The sequence below is a fragment of the Pongo abelii genome, chromosome 6 (genome assembly GCF_028885655.2).
Source record: "Pongo abelii isolate AG06213 chromosome 6, NHGRI_mPonAbe1-v2.0_pri, whole genome shotgun sequence".
Classification (NCBI taxonomy): Eukaryota; Metazoa; Chordata; class Mammalia; order Primates; family Hominidae; genus Pongo; species Pongo abelii.
In genome coordinates, this window is record NC_071991.2 from 43067917 (window position 1) to 43088414 (window position 20498).

Below are 20498 nucleotides of genomic sequence, written 5' to 3' on the forward strand. Positions count from 1 at the left end.
TTATTGTTTTGTTTAAGCCAGGCATCAGCAAACTACAGCCAGCCTGCGGCCATCTCCAGCCGCCCCTGTTTTTGTAAAGGAAGCTTCATGGGCACCCCGCCACGCTTGCTTGCTCATTGCTCTCTGTGGCCGTGTTGGGGCTACACTGCAGAGCTGAGTAGTTGTGAGGCAGGCAATGTGGCCTGGGACACCAGAAATAGTTCCTAGCTGGCCCTTTACAGAAAAGGGTTGCTCATGCCTGGTGTAAGTCATGCTCGAAGGGAATTCATCTCCGCATGGTCTCTCCCTTTCTCTGTCTCCAGGCACACAGTCCAACAACACCTGCAGCTTGGGTGGGCCCATGACGCTTCTCCCGGGCAGAAGCGACCTCTCTGGGGTTGATGTCACTATGCTGAACATGCTCAACAGGAGGGACAGCAGCGCCAGCACCATCAGCTCGGCCTACCTGAGCAGCCGCCGCTCCTCAGGGATCTCGCCCTGCTTCTCCAGCCGCCGCTCCAGCGAGGCGTCACAGGCCGAGGGCCGGCCGCAGAACGTGAGCGTGGCCGACTCCTACGACCCCATCTCCACCGACGCCTCGCGCCGCTCCAGCGAGGCCAGCCAGAGCGACGGCCTGCCCAGCCTGCTCAGCCTCACGCCCGCCCAGCAGTACCGCCTCAAGGCCAAGTACGCGGCTGCCACAGGAGGGCCGCCGCCCACGCCCCTGCCCAACATGGAGAGGATGAGCCTGAAGACGCGCCTGGCGCTGCTCGGGGACGCCCTCGAGCCTGCCGTGGCCCTGCCTCCAGTTCATGCCCCGAGGAGGTGCAGCGACGGGGGAGCCCACGGCTACGGGCGGCGCCACCTGCAGCCGCACGATGCGCCGGGCCACGGCGTGAGGAGGGCCAGCGACCCCGTGCGGACAGGCTCCGAGGGCCTGGCCCTGCCTCGCGTGCCGCGCTTCAGCAGCCTCAGCAGCTGCAACCCCCCGGCGATGGCCACGTCCGCAGAGAAGCGCAACCTCGTGCTTCAGAATTACACGCGGCCCGAGGGCGGCCAGTCCCGAAACTTCCACTCGTCCCCCTGTCCTCCCAGCATCACCGAGAACGTCACCCTGGAGTCCCTGACCATGGACGCTGATGCCAACCTGAACGATGAGGATTTCCTGCCGGACGACGTGGTGCAGTATTTAAATTCCCAGAACCAAGCAGGGTACGAGCAGCACTTCCCCAGCGCCCTCCCGGACGAGAGCAAAGTGCCCCACGGACCCGGTGACTTTGACGCGCCCGGGCTGCCAGACAGCCACGCTGGCCAGCAGTTCCATGCCCTCGAGCAGCCCTGCCCCGAGGGCAGCAAAACCGACCTGCCCATTCAGTGGAACGAAGTCAGCTCTGGAAGCGCCGACCTGTCCTCCTCCAAGCTCAAGTGTGGCCCGCGGCCCGCTATGCCGCAGACTCGCGCCTTTGGGTTCTGCAACGGCATGGTAGTCCACCCGCAGAACCCCTTGAGGAGCGGGCCTGCTGGGGGCTATCAGACCCTCGGGGAGAACAGCAACTCCTACGGTGGCCCAGAGCACTTGATGCTCCACAACAGCCCCGGAAGTGGCACCAGTGGAAACGCCTTCCATGAACAGCCCTGTAAGGCCCCCCAGTATGGGAACTGTCTCAACAGGCATCCAGTGGCCCCTGGTGCACTTGACGGTGCCTGTGGTGCCGGGATTCAAGCCTCAAAGCTGAAGAGCACCCCCATGCAAGGGAGCGGGGGCCAGCTGAATTTCGGCCTGCCGGTAGCGCCAAATGAGTCAGCTGGCAGCATGGTGAATGGCATGCAGACCCAGGACCCAGTGGGACAGGGGTACCTGGCTCACCAGCTCCTCAGCGACAGCATGCAGCACCCGGGGGCAGGCCGCCCCGGTCAGCAGATGCTTGGGCAGATTAGTGCTACCTCACACATCAACATCTATCAAGGGCCAGAGAGCTGCCTGCCAGGGGCTCACAGCGTGGGCAGCCAGCCGTCAAGCTTGGCAGTTGTCAGGGGCTACCAGCCATGTGCCAGCTTTGGGGGCAGCAGGCGCCAGGCTATGCCGAGGGACAGCCTTGCTCTGCAGTCAGGACAGCTCAGTGACACAAGTCAGACCTGCAGGGTGAATGGCATCAAGATGGAGATGAAAGGGCAGCCCCATCCGCTGTGCTCTAATCTGCAGAATTACTCTGGTCAGTTCTATGACCAAACCGTGGGCTTCAGTCAGCAAGACACCAAAGCTGGTTCATTCTCTATTTCAGACGCCAGCTGCCTGCTACAGGGGACCAGCGCCAAAAACTCTGAGTTACTTTCCCCAGGTGCTAATCAGGTGACAAGCACAGTGGACAGCCTCGACAGCCATGACCTGGAAGGGGTACAGATTGACTTCGATGCCATCATAGACGATGGGGACCACTCCAGCCTGATGTCAGGGGCCCTGAGCCCAAGTATCATTCAGAACCTTTCCCATAGCTCCTCCCGCCTCACCACGCCTCGGGCGTCCCTCCCATTCCCAGCGCTGTCCATGAGCACCACCAACATGGCTATCGGGGACATGAGTTCTTTGCTGACCTCCCTAGCGGAAGAAAGCAAATTCCTTGCAGTTATGCAATAGGCTTTAGGAAAAAAAGGACTGCAACCAACGTAAATCAATAGGAGTTGAAGAGATTAAACTGACTTTGTTTTGGCTGTTTTTTTAGTTCTGTATGTATTTTAGCAATCTCATCTCACCTAACTGAGATGTGTTTCAAATATATTCCTTTTATGGAAAAGGACTCTGAAAAACCCTAAAGTATTCTAGGGAGAAACTGTCTTCCATTTCAGTTTTGAATCAGTATTGTTACACTCAAACCACCCTCTTTTTTAAAAAAAAGAAAACAAACTGTAAGCCCCGCCCCCTTTTTAGTAAACCAATGTAAATGTGTGATGTGCATATTCTTCTTTCTTTTAGAAGAGCAGTCGAATTAAAGGATTTGACATGTTTTGCTGTTGCTCAAAGGAAATAGGAGTTGGTGTGCTTGTGACCAAGGGGTTACACTTCCAGGTTTAAAATTCTCCTTTACATGTGCTCAGTGTTTTGTTTTGTGTTTTGGTTTCTGTTTTTTTATTTTAATTCCCACATTGGGCACAAGAATCAGAATATGGATAGCTAGTTTAAGAAACTTTTGCACTGTAGCATAGATGACAGAATATTGATGTTCTCCCCATCTCCAATTCAGTTCAGGTAATACTTTCCACAGTTAAACAGAAGTGGGAACTTGGGGCTCTTGTAAATGAAATAGGCGCTCACAGTTTTGGTTTTCAGCTCTTCATGTCTGTAAGTGTGCTTTGGGGGAGGCTACGTCTGTATGGTCGGTTCTCAGTTATCACATTTGCCTCTCCTCGCACTACCTTCATGAGCATTCAGTGCTGTTTCACACTGCAGTCAGAGAGAAGGGACGGGCAGTTGGTGACACTCAGCCACATTGCTACTTTTATCTGTTCTGGTAAGAAGTTAGATAGATGGTAGATTGAAGCAATTGGGTAGAATTAGTTGGGGGAATATTTATGGGTTGCTGTGTTTGTTGCTTAGTTCCGTCTCTTTCCCATTTTAACTGAGAATTGATTATATATAGCTCTAAGTATATAGGTATTTAAACAACCCCACAAGCGGCTGTGTCAGTAACATTTATTATAATTCCACTATAGTGAAGGAGAATTTCCATTCTAAATACCTTATTTTGAGGATTTATAACACTTAGTTGTAAAAGAGAAAGCCCACATAGTGGGAATAAATTGCTTCAGCCATTTTTAGTATTTGAGAGCACTAGGGAAGATGTTTAGTAGCTGTGTGGATGCCTTTTTTCACACCCTGTCTATTGAATGCTGCATCCATTCACAAAGTTAAGTGTTACATGCAGTTAGTCCTTAATGTGGACTGGACCTGTACTTTTGTTTTGGATTAAAACATTTAAAGATTTTTGAAGTGCAGCTACTCCCCACGTGCATTTGATACACATAAAAGTCATACTGTGTGTGCACAAAGAGTACATGGATTTTCCAGCATATTGCTTTAAAAAATTATATAAACTCTTAAAATATTAACACCTCAGGCTACCTGCTGTATTCTGTCCCGTTGACCCCTGGAATTGGATTTATTTCAAGTGATTGATAATTCAATTATGTGGCTTTTCCCCTTTAATCCTGCCATTTAAATTACAGTAGAAAGACAAAATCAAGTAAAATAAAGTGTTAGATAATAGAAAGAGTGTTAGGACCAGCCCACTTTTCTCATGTTTATGTTCTTTCATTTGGACCAAGAATCTCCGCATGGAGGTTGATTTGCCACTGGGGACTTTGGCTAAGACTATTGGGTTTGTTTTCAACTAGATGTTCCTGAGACAAGCAGAGGGACGCTGCAATTCCCCTTCCATGTCTGCTGTCCTCCCCCATGTAAGTCTTCTTTGAAATTAAAGGATGTGTCTCCTTTGGAACAGCCCCATAACAAAAGAGAACTACTGATCTGAGCATAGGAGAGTAGAGACTCTACCACTTTTCAGTTGAAAAAGTAAGACTTTCTCTGTGTTTCTGAAACAGGGCATGATGTTGTCACAGAATCAGAGATCCAGTCTCACTTTTCCACAGATCTCCAAATCTCCGGTCTTATCTTGTGTGCTCTAATGGTTTGGCTCAATCCCTTTCCAACTCTTGTTTTCAAAGCATGGGGCCTGAGTGTTCTCCACTCCTCCTGAGAAAGGAGCTTGGGTGGAAGGGACCACGCTGACCTCCTCCATCAGAGGGCTCTTCCAGTAGTATTGCTGGATGCAACCTCCATTTCTTAGTTACCGTCATTTCCTGTATCAGCTTTGTCCTTCCTGGAGGGATGCACAGTGATCCGGCCCACCACTGTTGTTGTCTTGTGCTTCTGCTCTTTCCTATGGTTTCAGGTTATTTTCTGGGTTTCCCCTATTCTTCTTTTTTTTTTTCTTTTTTTTTTCATATTTGCTTTCCTTTCTACTGCTTTTAGATTTGCAGGAGATGGAAGTTTCAGCTCAATGTTTGGCTTCTCTCAATATGGAAATTTCAGAAGGACAGAGGAGAGGAGGGAGGAAGAAGAAAGTATACTCCTCCAGAATTTCAGTGATATGTCATGGCAGTCCAGTGGAACGAAGGTCTTTTGAGGTCGCTTAGAAGCATCCTTTTGGGACATCTTTCTGGGATCTCTGTAGGCTAGGCATCTCATATCTTGAGACTCACCCCCAGCCTCCAAGCCTCGCTCCATTTCTCTAACCTATGCATTTAGAGGGAGAGGGCCGCCTCACTAGTGTCACCATCCTGCCTTTTCTAAAACATAAAGGCTCACACACGGTACTCCTGCTTAATGTCTGTGTTAAACGTTTTCTAACCATTTTTGTTTTATTTTTCTGAAAAAGTTAACCCCTCCCAACTCCTCACACATTGGCTCTTCCTCTTGAGCCACAAAGTTTTGATTCTTGCGATGTATGTGCCTTATTTTATGTTAATCTTGTCAATGAGAGGGACCAGTTGGTGTTGCCCAATCAGCACTCCAAGGCTGTGTGTGCACCAGCCAGAGAGCACACGGTGGTAGCAGAGTCGAGGCTGTCTTGTATCCTGGTTTCCTGTGTTGTTTTGAACTGATAGGAGGATGTTCTCTTCTGACAAGTTACCCTTGTGTATCCTGCAGACATGTAAAATAAAATACAAGTTCATTTTTTTCACCTTTTTTAGATTTTTAAAAAAATAAAATGTGTAATCCTTTTTTTTTAAAAGAAACATATGTAAATACATTTAAGTATTGTAGGCATAGCGTTCGGATGTGACTGGCCCAGGCGTTTCTCGGACAAGCCTGCATTCCCCGTGATCACGCCCACCTCAAGCCCAGGGGCTGCAGCCCAGCCACAGATGAACTCTACCTTTGCTTTCAGAACCACTTAGTCCTTTTGTAACAAAGAAAAAAAAAATGTTTCTTACAATGTCAATAAAAAATTCTTTGTATGGAAATTTTTATTGAGTTGTTTATTAAATGCATAATTGAATGGAAAGATTGCTTTCTTTGAAAACATCCAGAGCCTGTAGTTGGATCCAGACCCCTCACGTACAAGCTGAATGGACTTTTGCTGTGAGATCCAGATTCCTTAGCCCTAAACTGGAGAATAAGATGCAAATACATACATGCTCATGGTGTTGTGAGGATGTGTACCCGGGGGGCACACCAGTTGCAACAATTATTGTGTTTCTTTCTATTATTGCTTTCTAAATTCAATGAGGAAGGACGGTGATGGGGTTTAACGTCTAACAACTTAATTTGTCCCTCTTCTGTATGTTATCTTCTCATTTCAGAGATGCCCTACCACATGTCAACAGAAAATCTGACATGATAGAAGCCTACTTTATGTGGCTTTTAGTAACTGACCTCAGCCAGAATAAATTGTCTCCTGTGTTTTTCTCATGTCAGTGTGCAATATTATTCTCCAGATTACCATAAACCAGTCCAAAATCCCTTCCTCTTTCTAAGTAGTAGTACATGTCTTTTGAGCCATCAGCTGAGGATAAGTGTTTCTGGGAAGGATGGGAGTCCTGGCTGTGGGTATCTCAAGGCTACAATGATGAACGCATGCATGTGTACACGGGCGCACACACGCACACATGCATGTATACACACACAGGTGCAACAGCATGTGTTCCCCAGGCCTTATATCCTGTGGGGGATGTATGTTCCCTGTCCTCCAGCAGGGTTTCTTCGGCCATAGGGATGCTTCATGCTTTCCTGATTCGCGGGGAGAATTTCCTCCAATCCAATCCAAGATGCTTTGCTTTTGTAACTAGATCCCTTATATAAGGTATCCAAATGAATCCAGAAAAAAATAAGGAAAATATGAATTTATGCCCTGCCTCAGGTATAAACTGTCAGCTCACAAAGAGACAGGCCATGTACCAAATCAAAATAAAAGAAATGAGAGAAATGAGGCTAAGAGAAAGGACACCTGGGGAAGGGACACCCCCAGGAATGAGGTTGGTGATGTGGACTCCTTCAATCCACATAAGCCGGGGGTGGATGGGGCTCACAGCTTTGTTTGTAAAAATGCCTCTTGCACAGGAAATACAAAGGAAGCAGAGTTTGAGGTAAAAAGGTGGGGCTACAATCTGTTATTTCATAAAGATCTCCTTTAAGTAATTTTAGGAATGTAAAGACATTATATCTTACCTAAACAATAATATAATAGAATGCTAAAATGAGATGCAAAAATTTACCTACTGCCAAAATGTCTTATTTGTCCCTTTTTTTCCCCTCCCAGGTTTTCTGCTTATTTTCTTGGCAGTCTTCCCTTTTGGTTTGACTTTAGAGTATATTTACTATTCCAAACGTAATCTGAACACGTCTTTCCTTTCATATTAGCCTTTACTTTCTAAAATTTCATTTTACTAACATAGACCTTGTTCATGCCTTTTCTACCTAGTTATTCAAGCTCTTCACAATTTTTCAAAACAGTAATAGACTCTAAATTGTTTTTAGGCTTATTTTTCTTTGTCTACATTTTGTGGCCAGCACTCACCCAGCAGAGCCATGGAAATTCCATTCTACAGCTTTTCTCACCCGTCCCCAAATCTCGAATGTCACACACTGCTTCCACCTTTCCTCAGCACCCAGTGGTAGGTTATCATGACCCCTGCCTTCAGAGACCTTGCACTGTCTGGGACATAGGGCAGTGATGACATGTTCCATTAATTCAGCCTTGCTGCCTGAGTATCTAATATTCCATTCATATTCTCTTACAGGGACTGGAGATGAGGGGATGAATAAAACACAGTTCATATCCATGAGCTCCCAGCCCAGTGGGAGAGGCAGACAGGGAAACAGGATGCAGTGGCAACTCATAATGGAAGATGTTCAAGGGGAAGCTCAGCTTGGGGCACTGTCCATCTGAAGTGCCTATCGCGGGGCTTCTTAGACATTCTACTACTGGCATTTGGGGCTGGATAATTCTTTGTTGTAGGGCACTGTCTTAAGTACTATAGAATGTTTAGTGGTGTCCCTGGCCGGTACCCACTAGATACCAGTAGCATTCCCCCACATGGTGACAGCTAAAAACATCTGCAGACATTGCCACATGTCCCGTGGCGGGGCAGGGGGGAAACATCGCTGCAGACTGAGAACCCCTGGTTTATGGAATGAAAATACAAGGAGAGATATTCTGCAGGCAGGGGCTCAGAGAGAGATCCCAGTACACGCCCAGACTCAGCAGCCTTTAGTCTGCAGGTGACAGATGAAGAAAGAGTAAGAGTGTCATTGCCAGGCACAGGGGTAGCAGGAGTAGAGGACTGAGGAAGAAATCTTGAGGATCACTGGCCCCAGGGACCAAGAGACAAGAAGGTCTGCATAAGAAAGGGAGGAGGGGAGGGGAGGGGAGGGGAGGGAAGGGGAAGGGAGGGTGGGAGAGGCAGCAGAGATGGTGTGCTCTAGAAACATGGAGGCCGATTCTAGAATGCCAATACTGTCAAAAATAACATCCAGATCAAGTAAAACATGGACAGGAAAAGACAGGTTTTTAAGAGTTAGGAGACCCTGGATGACCGCAGGAAAGCATTTTTCAGTGGCGTGGTTGGGAAGAGAAACCAGAGCACAATAGATGAGAATTAAGTGGCACATGAAAAAAAGGGGAATGCAGTGGCCTCTTTTAAGCCACATACTGCATTTCACCCCCTCCGAGATGCCTTCCACAGTAAGACACATGGTACTCCATGTTCCCACTAAGAAAGAACACGCACTGCCCATTAAACTATGACATGGTGCTTTTCATCCTCTAACAGGCAAGCTCCAATTTTAGTAGTTACCAAATTGGAAAAAAAAAAAATGCATACCTTGGAGAGTATGAAAGACATTATTTCCCAAGGAAAGGAAAGAGATAGTGGATCAAGGAGGGGTGGAGAGGAGGAAAGGTTGAACTTTTCTTGTAACTGTTCCTCTTTCTTCCTCTCTCTCTCCTCCTCCTCCATGCAAGAGGCTTGGCTGTGCTACTTGGCCAATAAGAAAGAGGCAGCAGCGTGGACAAGGTAGATGTTCCAGTGAACAGAGCCGGCATGGCAACTCCCTTGACCCATGAGATAGATACCTGTCCTGAGTGATGAGGCAGAGGGTAAGGACCAGGGGAAGCTCCGATTGATGTGCTAGAATGGCCATAGGTCAAGCAACCCAGAGAATGCAAAGGTGACTTATACCTGTGAAGACAAGACCATCTGGCAATGTGTCAGGAAGGCCGCTAAGCCTGACCTGGGCCTCTGAACTGAATGGGGAGTGAGGAAGCGGTTGGAAGGTGGAGCAGGAAGCATGAAGTACCCCGGGAAGCAGCCCGAGGATCACGCGTCACTGCCCACTGCTGAGTTCCTCCAGGACCTGGGTTGAATAGACTGGGGGCAAGCCTCAGGGGTGGTGGGGGGAGATTATTTTGATCTTTTCAGGGAAAATAATTCTGTAAAACACCCTTTGGCAATGACAGGAGTGGCATGCAAGGAGGGTGCTGGAGAAGGACTGGAGGGGGTTGGGGTGCCCTCGGACTCTCGTGGGGCCCACAGCTGCCCTGCTGCTGGGTTCCTCAAGCGGCCAGACCCCTCTCCCATTCTGCAAGTTCCTCCTCCTTCCCTGCAGGAAGAAAGCAGGAGAGTGGGCAAGGGAGGGGCTGCAGAGGTCAGGAATGATGCACTCTTCCCTCAGCTTCCTCCCAGCCCCCAGGAGGCCGGTTCCAGCCTGACCCCTGCAAAGGAAGACTGTGACCACACAGGTGGGATGCTGGGGAGAACTGGGGCCAAGAAGCAGGACTTGCCATCACCAGCTCTTCACCAAGTAAGGAGGGAACTGTATGTGGAATTCCCCGTGAGCAGGGCATGGACCTACTTTTTTCCCTTTCACTCTACAGGAATATTGTAATGAAGTACCAGGCTAATTTCCTCACAGGTACCTCGACTTCCCACCCTGCCGCAGCTCTGTGGGGCTCAGCTCACACTTCCCTCTTGCTCCTGGTTTCCCTTCTCCTACTTGAGACTTCCCAGTCTGTGGCTGAGAAGTGGCCTGGCAAGTCTGCTAACCCTTCTAGAAGGAGCACTGCAGTGCCGCAGAGCTGGCCAGCCTCACCCCAGGGTCCTCCGTTTGGAACCGAGGCTTGCTGTTAACTTCGGGAAGCATTTAGCATGCCTGGGTAGGGGAATGTGCATGGATGAGTTGGCTTTGCTCTCTTCTTGTGCTGCTTCGGCATTTGTCCTCATACCCCATCTAAAGAAAGACCCTCTAGTCACTCCAGTTGGAAGAAGCTAAAACCTGATCACATCCCTACCTTTGAAAAAGATCCAGTTTTAGAATGCATGCTTCTACGCCAGTGGTAGAAGGGACATCTCAGCAGTTACCTCCCTTCTGTGTGCCTGTTCCTGAACTATTGAAATAAAAACCCCAAATATGCATTTGGTCATAAGTGTGACCTGGTGCAACCGTCCTGGGGCTCTGCTCATGCCCTGACTGATGGCTGGAGAGCATATGCAAGGTTTACCTTATCTGAGGTCATCATGGAGCAGATACGGGAAGAGAACTAAGCACTCTTCTACTTTGCTTCCCTACACACAAAAACCTCTGCTTCTGGAAGGGTCCCTAAGAAAAGATGGGGAAAGAAAAATGCTCGCCCCCTCCCTGTGAACAGCCCAACCCACTTTGAATCCTGCAGTGCCTCCAGATAAGTGTTCTTCCCTTGCAGCTGGAAAGCTTCCTGCGCTCAGAAATTCCAGGGTCCCGACATGATCCATGCTCAGAAGTTGGGCTGCAGCTCCTCGGAGCTGGCAGGCACAAGCCTCCAGCCCTTCAGGGCTTGCAAGAGCCAAATGCGCTGCGGAGGTGTGATTCACTGAGTTCCCAGAGGAGAGGGAGGCAGCCAGCTGGCAGGGGATTACTGAACAGCCAGGCCAAGGCATTCCGTTGCTGTTTGGAGACAAGCAGCCAGCTACCTCCCTTCTCTTCCTCCCCCGCTGAGGCGCAGAGCTGGAGACAGGCCAGGGCCCTGGGGGAAGAAGAAAAGGAACTGAGCTGCCTCACTTACTACCAAGATAAGAAGGCTGTGGCTGCTATCCCCAGTGAGCCAAGACAAGGAATGCTTACATTTTCATTTGAAGATGATTCTGACGCCCCCAAATGTTTATCCAAAATATACCTAGATGCATTGCCCAGAGAGACTTTTTTATTAAGCAGCAAACTGGGTAGGCAAGAAAAATTGTATTGGCTGAAGAGCAAACAAAAAAGCCCAGTGTGTATGTCATAGCTCAAGGATTGGCTATATTCTCCTAAATAAGAGACTTCTTTCTCTCATGCCTTGGATATCTCAGGCTCTCTGGGGTGACTGTAAGTTACAGATTTATTGCTCAGCCATTCTTAGCCCTGATGCTCTTCAGAAACTCACTGCTCTATGAACCCAGTTCCCCCAGACACCTTCCATTTGATCCACATCTTTCCAAAGATGAAGTCATGAAATACGATAAGTATTTCTTCTGAAGTTCATACAAAGAACAAAAACCAAAGATCCAATCCAAGCTCCTTCCCCTTTGAGCTTAGATAAATGTGTCATTTGAATTGAGATAATAGCCCAGACCCTTTCTCACCCACCTCTGCCTCATCTACAGGACAGTAACAACAATCTCTCAGAGCCTTCAAGGCAACGGGGAGAAGAACATTCTGCTGACCTGCAAGACCGAAGGTCAAGGAACAGACTTTCCTTGGGTTCCCTTGACCCAGGGTTTCTTCACTTGCTCTGCAGTTTTAGACAAGGTAATATGACTTCCCACTGTTCCAGCTGAACACCCGGCAGCTTCCAACAGGGTGATGATTCCAACTTTTTTGAAATGCATTCCAAGGCTATCCTAAATCAAATGGATTTAACACTGAGCCAAAAGGAAGGCTTTGGAAAACAAGTTGATTTTAATCCAGCCTTACCAGCCCTGTGTACTAGAATTTTAGCTTCATTCAGTCACAGGGTTTCCCCTCCTGAGAAGGAGCACAAAGAGGGTAAAGAAAAGGTGGTGCTCTGACACCAACCCAACTGGCTGGATTCAATTCTGCAGTTCAGTTCTGGCATCAACTATGTGGAGGCTGGTGTCAGTGTAGACCCCATGAATTAAGAGCTCAGTCCTCCACAAGACAGTCCCAACTACAGATGCCAGCCAGAAGTTGAGGGGGTTCCCAGGGCCATTCATACTTCTGACCAACTGGCTACAAATTCAGAGGTTCCCCTAATCCCCTCAGGTTGATAATTCTTTGGAACAATTCACAGAATTCAGAAAAGCACCACCCTTGTTATTAAACTTTTATTATAAATTCTACAACTCAGGGACAGCCAAATGAGGAGATGCATAGGGTGAGGTCTGGGATGGCCTTGAACCCAGAACTTCCATGCCCTCTCCTTATGGAGTCAGGATCTTTCTCCCTGTGGGCAGATCAATATCTTCATCAACCAGGACGCTCCACTGACTCTCAGGGTTCAGAGGTTTTACTGGGGCTGAATTATGTAGGCATAATTAATTAAATCATTGGCCACACGATTAAATTCCATCTCCAGCCCCCTTCCCCTCTCCAGGAGTCAGGCTTGGCCCACTGTCCCAGCCCTTCAATCGTATGGTTGGTCTTTCTTGTGACCAGCCCCATCTTGAAGCCATCTAGAAGTCACCATGAGTTACCTCATTAGAAAAAACTCAGGTGCGATCCAAGGGTCTCATAATAACAAAAAACACTCCTATCACTGGAGAAATTCCAAGGGTTTTAGCATCTCCCTACCGGGAACCAGGGAAAAACGCCTCAGTCAAATTTTTTCTTATACAACAGTGGCATCTCCTTGGAAATAAACCAGTCTAGGACTAAGAAAGAAAAACAGATGAGAGTAAGACATGCCTGGAGCTATGGAGTCCCAGGTTGCTGGAGAAGAGCTGACCCGGGCTGACATTTGGACAGAGCCCCAGCACCTTCTCCAATAACTAGATGTTCAACGTATTCATTCCCTGTAGCTTCAAAGTTCTCATCTGGAAAAGAGGACTTGAGATTGTCAATATAAAATGCTGAGCATATTCAGCACCCAGTAAGTGTTCAGTGAAAGTTTGTGTTGTTATTCGTTCTTTTCCCTCACCCTGACAGGGACTGCACAGGACTGAATCGCGGGAAAGAAGGCCCACAATATGCAGGAAGAGGGACAGCTCCCGGGAGCCAGAAGCCTTTGCAAAGGGGCGCATTGAGGCCTATACTCTCCAGCCCATCCACCTGCTGTTAGTTCTGAAACCAAAGGCCCTCAGATTTGTGCACTGTGTGTTAGGATGTGAGAACAGAACACTACGAATGTATCTTCATTCATCCAACCTTGTAGCAATCAAAAGTCCAAAGAAGCAAGCACTGGACATGGTATTTTACTCCAATGTCCAAGGTATAATTGGCTCCTGACAGGAATTCTAGAATTTATATTTAATACCAAATTAACAAAAAAGGACAACCATTTTTGAAAGATATTTTATTCTCATACCTATATGTGATATAAAAATTAAAAAATAGGACAGGTGCGGTGGCTCAAGCCTGTAATTCCTGAACTTTGGGAGGCTGAGGTGGGCAGATCACGAGGTCAGGAGTTCAAGACCAGCCTGGCCGACATAGTGAAACCCCATCTCTACTAAAAAAATACAAAAATTAGCTGGGTGTGGTGGCTGGCACCTGTAGTCCCAGCTACTTGGGAGGCTGAGGCAGAAAAATCGCTTGAACCCGGGAGTCAGAGGTTGCGGTGAGCTGAGATTGCGCCACTGCACTCCAGCCTGGGCAACACAGCGAGACTCTGTCTCAAAAAAAATTTTTTTTTAAATAATAGAATAAAAGCCAACTGTCATTCACCCATTCAAAAATACCATTTTGTGATCTAGTTCTGTTTTTTTATACATATCTACGTGTGTATATGGATATGATAATATAAATTGAGCACCTCAGTTTGAAAGTCCAAAATTTGAAATGCTCCAAAATCTGAAACTTTTTGACTGCCAACCTGACATCAGAAGTGGAAAATTCTGCACCTGAACTCATGTGATGGGCACACAAAACTATTAAAAATATTTTATAAAATTACCTTCAAACTATGTGTATAAGGTATATATGAAACATAAATGAATTTTGTGTTTAGACTTGAGTCCCATTCCCAAGATGTCTCAGTATGGATATGCAAATATTTCAAAATCCAGACAAATCTGAAATTTGAAACACTTCTGGTCCCAAATATTTTGGATAAGGAATACTTACCCTGGATGTGTGTGTGTGTGTGTGTGTGTGTGTCTACACTCAACAAATATATTTGCACAATCCAGACCCACTCTGAAACCTCACCAGACTGTAAGATTCACACCTCTTGTCACTGCAGTAAGAATTGAGGTCAAAGGCAATCCACATTTCACCACATAGAACCACGTAGCAAATTTGTCTTCAATTATTTTATTGGCATGGTTTTGAAAATGGGTAATCATTTATTTTTTTAATTAAAAAAGAAAATTTTTTAGGATAGGGTCTTGCTATGTTGCCCAGGCTGGTCTCCAACTCCTGGCTTCAAGAGACCCTCCCACCTTAGCCTCCTGAGTTGCCAGGATTACCCGCACTTGCCACTGTGCACAGCCTCAAGGGTGATATTTCTGAACAATTATTTTATCACAAAATTTATTATTTAGATGCTTCAAGTATTTTGAATTTAAGATAAATTATCTTCTATAGCATTCAAGAATGTGACCCAGTGACAAGTCTGGTGAGGAGAAGACAGACACTCAATATTTTGCTATGTTTACTATGTTTGCTATGTTTGCTATGTCTTTTTTTAGTGCATTTTTTTTTCAGAAAAATGTATACTCATTTAATTATTATAGAATGAATACGCCAGGCACGGTAGCTCACGCCTGTAATCCCAGCACTTTGGGAGGCCGAGACAGGAGGATCACGAGGTCAGGAGATCGAGACCATCCTGGCTAACATGGTGAAACCCTGTCTCTACTAAACAAAATACAAAAAAATTAGCTGGGCGTGGTGGTGGGCGCCTGTAGTCCCAGCTACTTGGGAGGCTGAGGCAGGAGAATGGCATGAACCCAGGAGGTGGAGCTTGCAGTGAGCTGAGATCGCACCACTGCACTCCAGCCTGGGCGACAGAGCGAGACTCCGTCTCAAAAAAAAAAAAAAAAAAAAGAATGAATACATACATACTCTTTGTGGAAAATAGAGTAAGGCATCAAAGAAAATAAAAGCCACCTGTCATTCAATTACCCAGAAATAATATTTTGTGATCTAGTTCTGGGTCTGTTTTATAACATAAAACATTTACTAATGAATATTTTTTCCGTGTCATTCATTAAAAATCCTTCAGAAACTTTTCAGTGGCTGAGGGAAAGGGAGGACCAGTGGTCGGGAATCAGGAGATTGAACTGCTTTTCCCACCTCATAGCTGCAAAGCTGGCTAGGTTCTGTTTTCTCTTTCCTTATGAAGGGATTAAAAACTCAACAGCAGACACAGAAAAAAATCTTATCTGAACTTACCTTATCTGATTTAAGCAGAGCTTTGAGAGACTCAGCTGCCACCACAATCCCCCACACAAATCTGCAGAGGTCAGGATGGTGACTGACTTAGGCACCATGACATTCCAAAAAAGAAATTGTGTTAAGCCTCATCAGAACCTTCCTGCCTTTAAAGCTCTAAACTCTCCCTTTTGCTAAGCTGCTGCATAAACCTGTACCTCTGGCTAGACAGTGAGTTACTCTTTACAGGGTGCTCCCGCATGCCGGTAATCAGCCTTGTCTTTTCTCCCGTTTCTATATCTATTGCCAGTTAACTCGCAGGCTTCCAATCATTTAAACCTAATATGGTAGAGGAAAAGTTTTCTTCCTGACAGTTCTGACAATGAAGGTGGTGTGGCTGGGACTCCTCGCTCTATGACCAAGTCAGATGAAAGATGCTTTCTCACCAGTCAGAACCTAAGATTTCTGTTCGGGGTCTAGCCCAGCAAGGGTGGTATGAGTCTCTCCTTGTCTTTTTTAAAATTTAGATTTACAGGAGTATGCTTTTGGTTAGAACTAGGTCTTTGGCTGTTGAGACCCCTGTTATAGATAGCAATTGTGTCTCTGCTCTGTGCTGTTTAAAAGTACTGTTTGTTATAAGAAAGTGAATGATAAGGCAGAACCCAAGTATTGGTCCTATAAGCCAATATTGCTTATAAATATTGCTTTTAAATATTGTAATATTTTAAAGTATTATTTGTTATAAGAAAGTGAATGATAGGGCAGAACCCAGGTATTGGTCCTATAAGCCAATATTGCTCACTGATAGTGTCCTGAGAGCTTGGCTTTAGAAATCAGAGAGGGCATTCTGTCTGGTTTTCCACCTGCCAATGTTGTCAATTGCCAGATCTGTATCTGGAGGTAGTGTCTAGAGGTCAAGTAGGGAACCTGAGGCACAGGGCACATTACACTCCTACCCACAATTGCCACCTCTCAGGGGATGTCCGAATCTAAGCCCTTTCCTTGACCATTGCCTTCGATGCCTGTGACAACTTGGTTTCCTTCTTTCTGTTATCTTTGGGCATGACTTTGGATTACGAGGGCTGCATTTTCTGTGCCCCCTTTGGAGATGCCTCTTGCGTCTGTGGTTAAGTTATAAAAAGGCTTATTTATTTGAGTCACTCTTGAGACTGAGTATATTCTCTGAGGCTGGATTAGAGCACAGGCCTCTTTGTTTGAGAGGTACCTCTGGGGCTGGAAGCTCCTCCTAGCTTTTGTTTCAAGGCCTCGCTAATCTCCTTACTTGATCTTACTGCTTCCATGGAAACTTCTTAGTCTACTGGAACCCCGTTCTTAAGCCCCTGATGCTGCTCCACTGCTACGAGACTAGCTCTACCCACTTCCTTTATGGTCAGCATCATTGCACTAAGGATAATTTAAAATGTCAGTGGCTTCTTTGAGAAAATTTAAGATCTCCCAAGTTGACTTTTCTAAGACTTTTCCATCCCATTCCAGCACTTCAATTCCCTGTAGTCACTGGGACTTTAGACTCCCTTCTCCCCTGATTTGGGAGCTCTTGAGAGATTCAGGGACCCCCAAAAGCAAGCACCTGAGGCTTAAAACACTAATCTGAGGCAGATTCAAATTTTATTTACTCAGATGGGCTTTGGAGACATACAGATGTATTCTCAGTCCCTCACCTAAAACTCTAATCCACAGCCCCCATAGGATTACTCAGCAGGGCAAAGAAAACTTTAAAAGTTTCCTCGGCAAATATTGGTGGGAAGTTTTAACGCTCATATTAAGCAGGTAGCTCCAATTTGTTCCATCTTCTAGAAATACAATTTGGATTAAATTATACAATGCGGCAAAGACAAGAAACAACCCTTACATAAATTGGGAAGTTGTGCATTCCTCCATTTATTTCTGACTGGTAGCTAAAATTTTTGAATGAAAGCCATAACATTTCTATTTGTGTCTGTCTATATGTTTGTGCACACATGTGAGCTGCGGAGGGCCCTTCGCATCAGTGGGTTCCACATCCATGGATTCAATCCACTACAAATCAGAAGTACGTGAAAAAATAAAAATAACAAAACAACAAAAAAAATACAAATACAGTATAGTTTAACAACTATTTGCATAGCATTTACATTGTATTAGGTATTCTAAGTAATCTCTAGATGATTTAAAGTGTAAGGAGTATTTGCATAGTTATATGCAAATACTATGCCATTTTATATCAAGGACTTCAGCATCTATGGATCTTGGTATCTGTCAGGGGTCCTGGACTAACCCCTAGGGATACTGAGAGATGACTATATATGTGATATTTTCCCACCTCCAAATGGTATTACTAAATTAATTTATAAAATTCCTTAAAGGAGTTCTATTCTAATGGGCTTAGAGAGAAATAAGTAAGCACTTATATAAATTAAATATTCCTAAAACTTTCAGAAGTACAGGAACTAATCCAGTGTTTTGCACTATCACATGGTTTGGTCAATCTGGTACATAAGATAAGTTTGGTGTCGTTAGTTTAATAAAAACAGTCATGTCTTCTGAGCTCTCAGCATTAAGCATAATAAAAGCATGCATTTGTTTTTTGCTTGGGTTTGCTAGTCAGGATATGCTAAATGTGGAGGCAGACGAGCACAGGCTTCAGAACTGAGTCCAGGTTAAACTCTCCAGGCCATAGTCAGTTCCTGAGCTCCGCAGGGGACAGACAGAGATGCATTTAGGTGGTAAATGAACTTTGCACCATAGGCTTGTTGTGAGGCCAAGATGAATGATCCACACAGAGCACTTAGCTCAGATCCTACAGCCTGCAAGTATTTGTGAAATGTTAATTAATACCTCTGTGTACTTGCTGTATAGCCCTGGACAAGCCACTTTATCCTTCTGAACCTCAGCTTACTCTTGCAGGCCATGTGTGGATACGTGAAAACATATTAGGTTGGTGTAAAAGTAATTGCACAATTACTTTTGTGCCAACCTAATAGTAAAACGTAAGAGGCCATGTAAGAGTCAGTTGCACATAGTGTCAGTGGCTGGGCAGGAGGATGCAATGTTGGCAAAAGAACCCGAGATCTTAGTGGTTAGAAACAAAACCCGTGGGCTGGGTGCGGTGGCTCATGCCTGTAATCCCAGCACTTTGGGAGGCCAAGGCTGGCAGATCACCTGAGGTCAGGAGTTTGAGACCAGCCTGGCCAACATGGTGAAATCCCATCTCTACTAAAAATACAAAAAAATTAGCTGGGGGTATTGGTGCACCCCTGTAACACCAGCTACTCGGGAGGCTGAGGCAGAAGAATCACCTGAACCTCGGAGGCGGAGGTTGCAGTGAGTAGAGATCATTCGCACTGGACTCCAGCCTGGGCTACAGAGCAAGACACCATCTTAAGAAAAAAAAAAAAGGAATAAAATCCTTATCTCTCACTCCTGCTGTCCACCCATCACAGGTAAAGGAAGAGCTCTGCCCATCACTGCCAGGCAGGCCCAGGCTGACCAGGTTCCAGCCACACTTGGTTTCACAGCCACAGTGGCAGGAAGAGGGAAGAGAGTGAGTGTCTGCACCACAGCAAAACTAGTAGGGGCAGAGTATCCAACTGTCATCATTATTACTCCTGAGGTCAGCTCACAAGGTAGCTTGAAAGTCATCTGCTCTGAAGAGAGAGACTCTCTGTTTGTTTTCCTTTTCTGGCTCCAGCAGGTCTGTGCCGGGGTTTTGACTGTGGTAGGAGGGCAGGGTATGTGAGGACCAGGCAGCTGAGAGTCGGACTGGGGATACTCTGGCCCAAGGGTCTCCGGTAATGTATGCCACTTGGACGGGTTATTTGAGTGATCCCTGGACACCCGGCAACATTGCCCTCTGATGGTAGCTCTGAGCCTCACTGCAGATGATCAGAAGGGCAGTTTGAGGGGAGGGAGGAGCCCTGTGGGGTATGGAATATTGGCACACGAACATTGACACAGGGTCTTTTTATAATGGAGACATTTTGAGATGGCCTTAAACCACAGTCGAATGGAAACATGACCCGCTAATGGGTCCGTAGATATCCTTGCCCCTCCATGCCTTCTCCGGGTTCCAGCCGTATCCCATGGCTCACTGCCCTGTTTCACAGTCACCAGCCCCTCACCCTGACCCTCACCCCAACCCTTTCATGTCTCCCATGCCACCCTAGTGCTTTCTTTACTTGGTATCACACAGAGTTCCTACATGTTGACATTACTACGTCTAACAGCTGCCTGAAAATGGTCCACATGGGGTCCACATGTTGAAAGCACAGGGTCAGCTGGTCTGGTGCAGAGGCCTCAGGACTTCCAGAACTATCAAAACTGTAAGTCAAAAACTAGAACCCAAAAACACGACTGTGAAAACTTTGCTTGTTTGCTCAACCTGGGACTGATTTCCAGAAGACTCGGAGCTGCCCATGAGAATCCTGTGCGGGTAATCAAACCAGGGAGGTATGATTACCTACTGCCTCTGCCTTTCCTGTCTCTAGAAGAGATTCACTCCAAATCTTGTAAAACCAAAAGGGTCTCTACACTTCCTAGGAGTGGGTGCATGAGACAGTGAGAAGAAAACGAGCTAGAAAGCCTATGTCTATCCTGAAGTTCCATTTGGAAGGACAGAAATGCTAAGAAAGGGTGTGATGGTTGGTTGTTGTTTTGAAAAGTCAGTTTGACAGATATTTACTGAATACCTATCACCAGCAGGTGGCTAAAAAGAAGTGAAGGATAACTCTTCTCTTAAGGACCTCACAGTCCAGAAAGAAAAAGAGAAAAATGCAACATTGGAGGGGAGGATGGGAAGTATTGCGAGAGCAGAAGGCATGGGCGTGGAGGAGGAGACCTTCCCAACTGAAGGCTGTGGGGGTTCCTGGAAGGTCTTCCTAGGATGTGAGTCCTGAGCTCATGCTGAAGGGCCATTCGCCAGGTGAGGCTTTAGAGGAAAGGGTTTCACGGCTTCCCAGGT

At 46.4% G+C, this 20498-nt stretch overlaps 1 protein-coding gene across 6 annotated transcripts in view; it reads left to right on the top strand.

The window, feature by feature from the left end:
• The window catches only part of GLI3 (GLI family zinc finger 3), a 275490-nt gene extending 269490 nt beyond the window's left edge, over positions 1–6000 (top strand). For all 6 annotated transcript variants that reach the window (XM_054559276.2, XM_054559275.2, XM_009242840.4 and 3 more), the window contains one exon: positions 303–6000. In XM_054559276.2, the coding sequence (XP_054415251.1) occupies positions 303–2614 (2312 nt within the window). In that variant the 3' untranslated portion in view covers positions 2615–6000. The remainder of the gene's footprint in view (positions 1–302) is intronic.
• The last annotated feature ends 14498 nt before the right edge of the window (positions 6001–20498 follow it).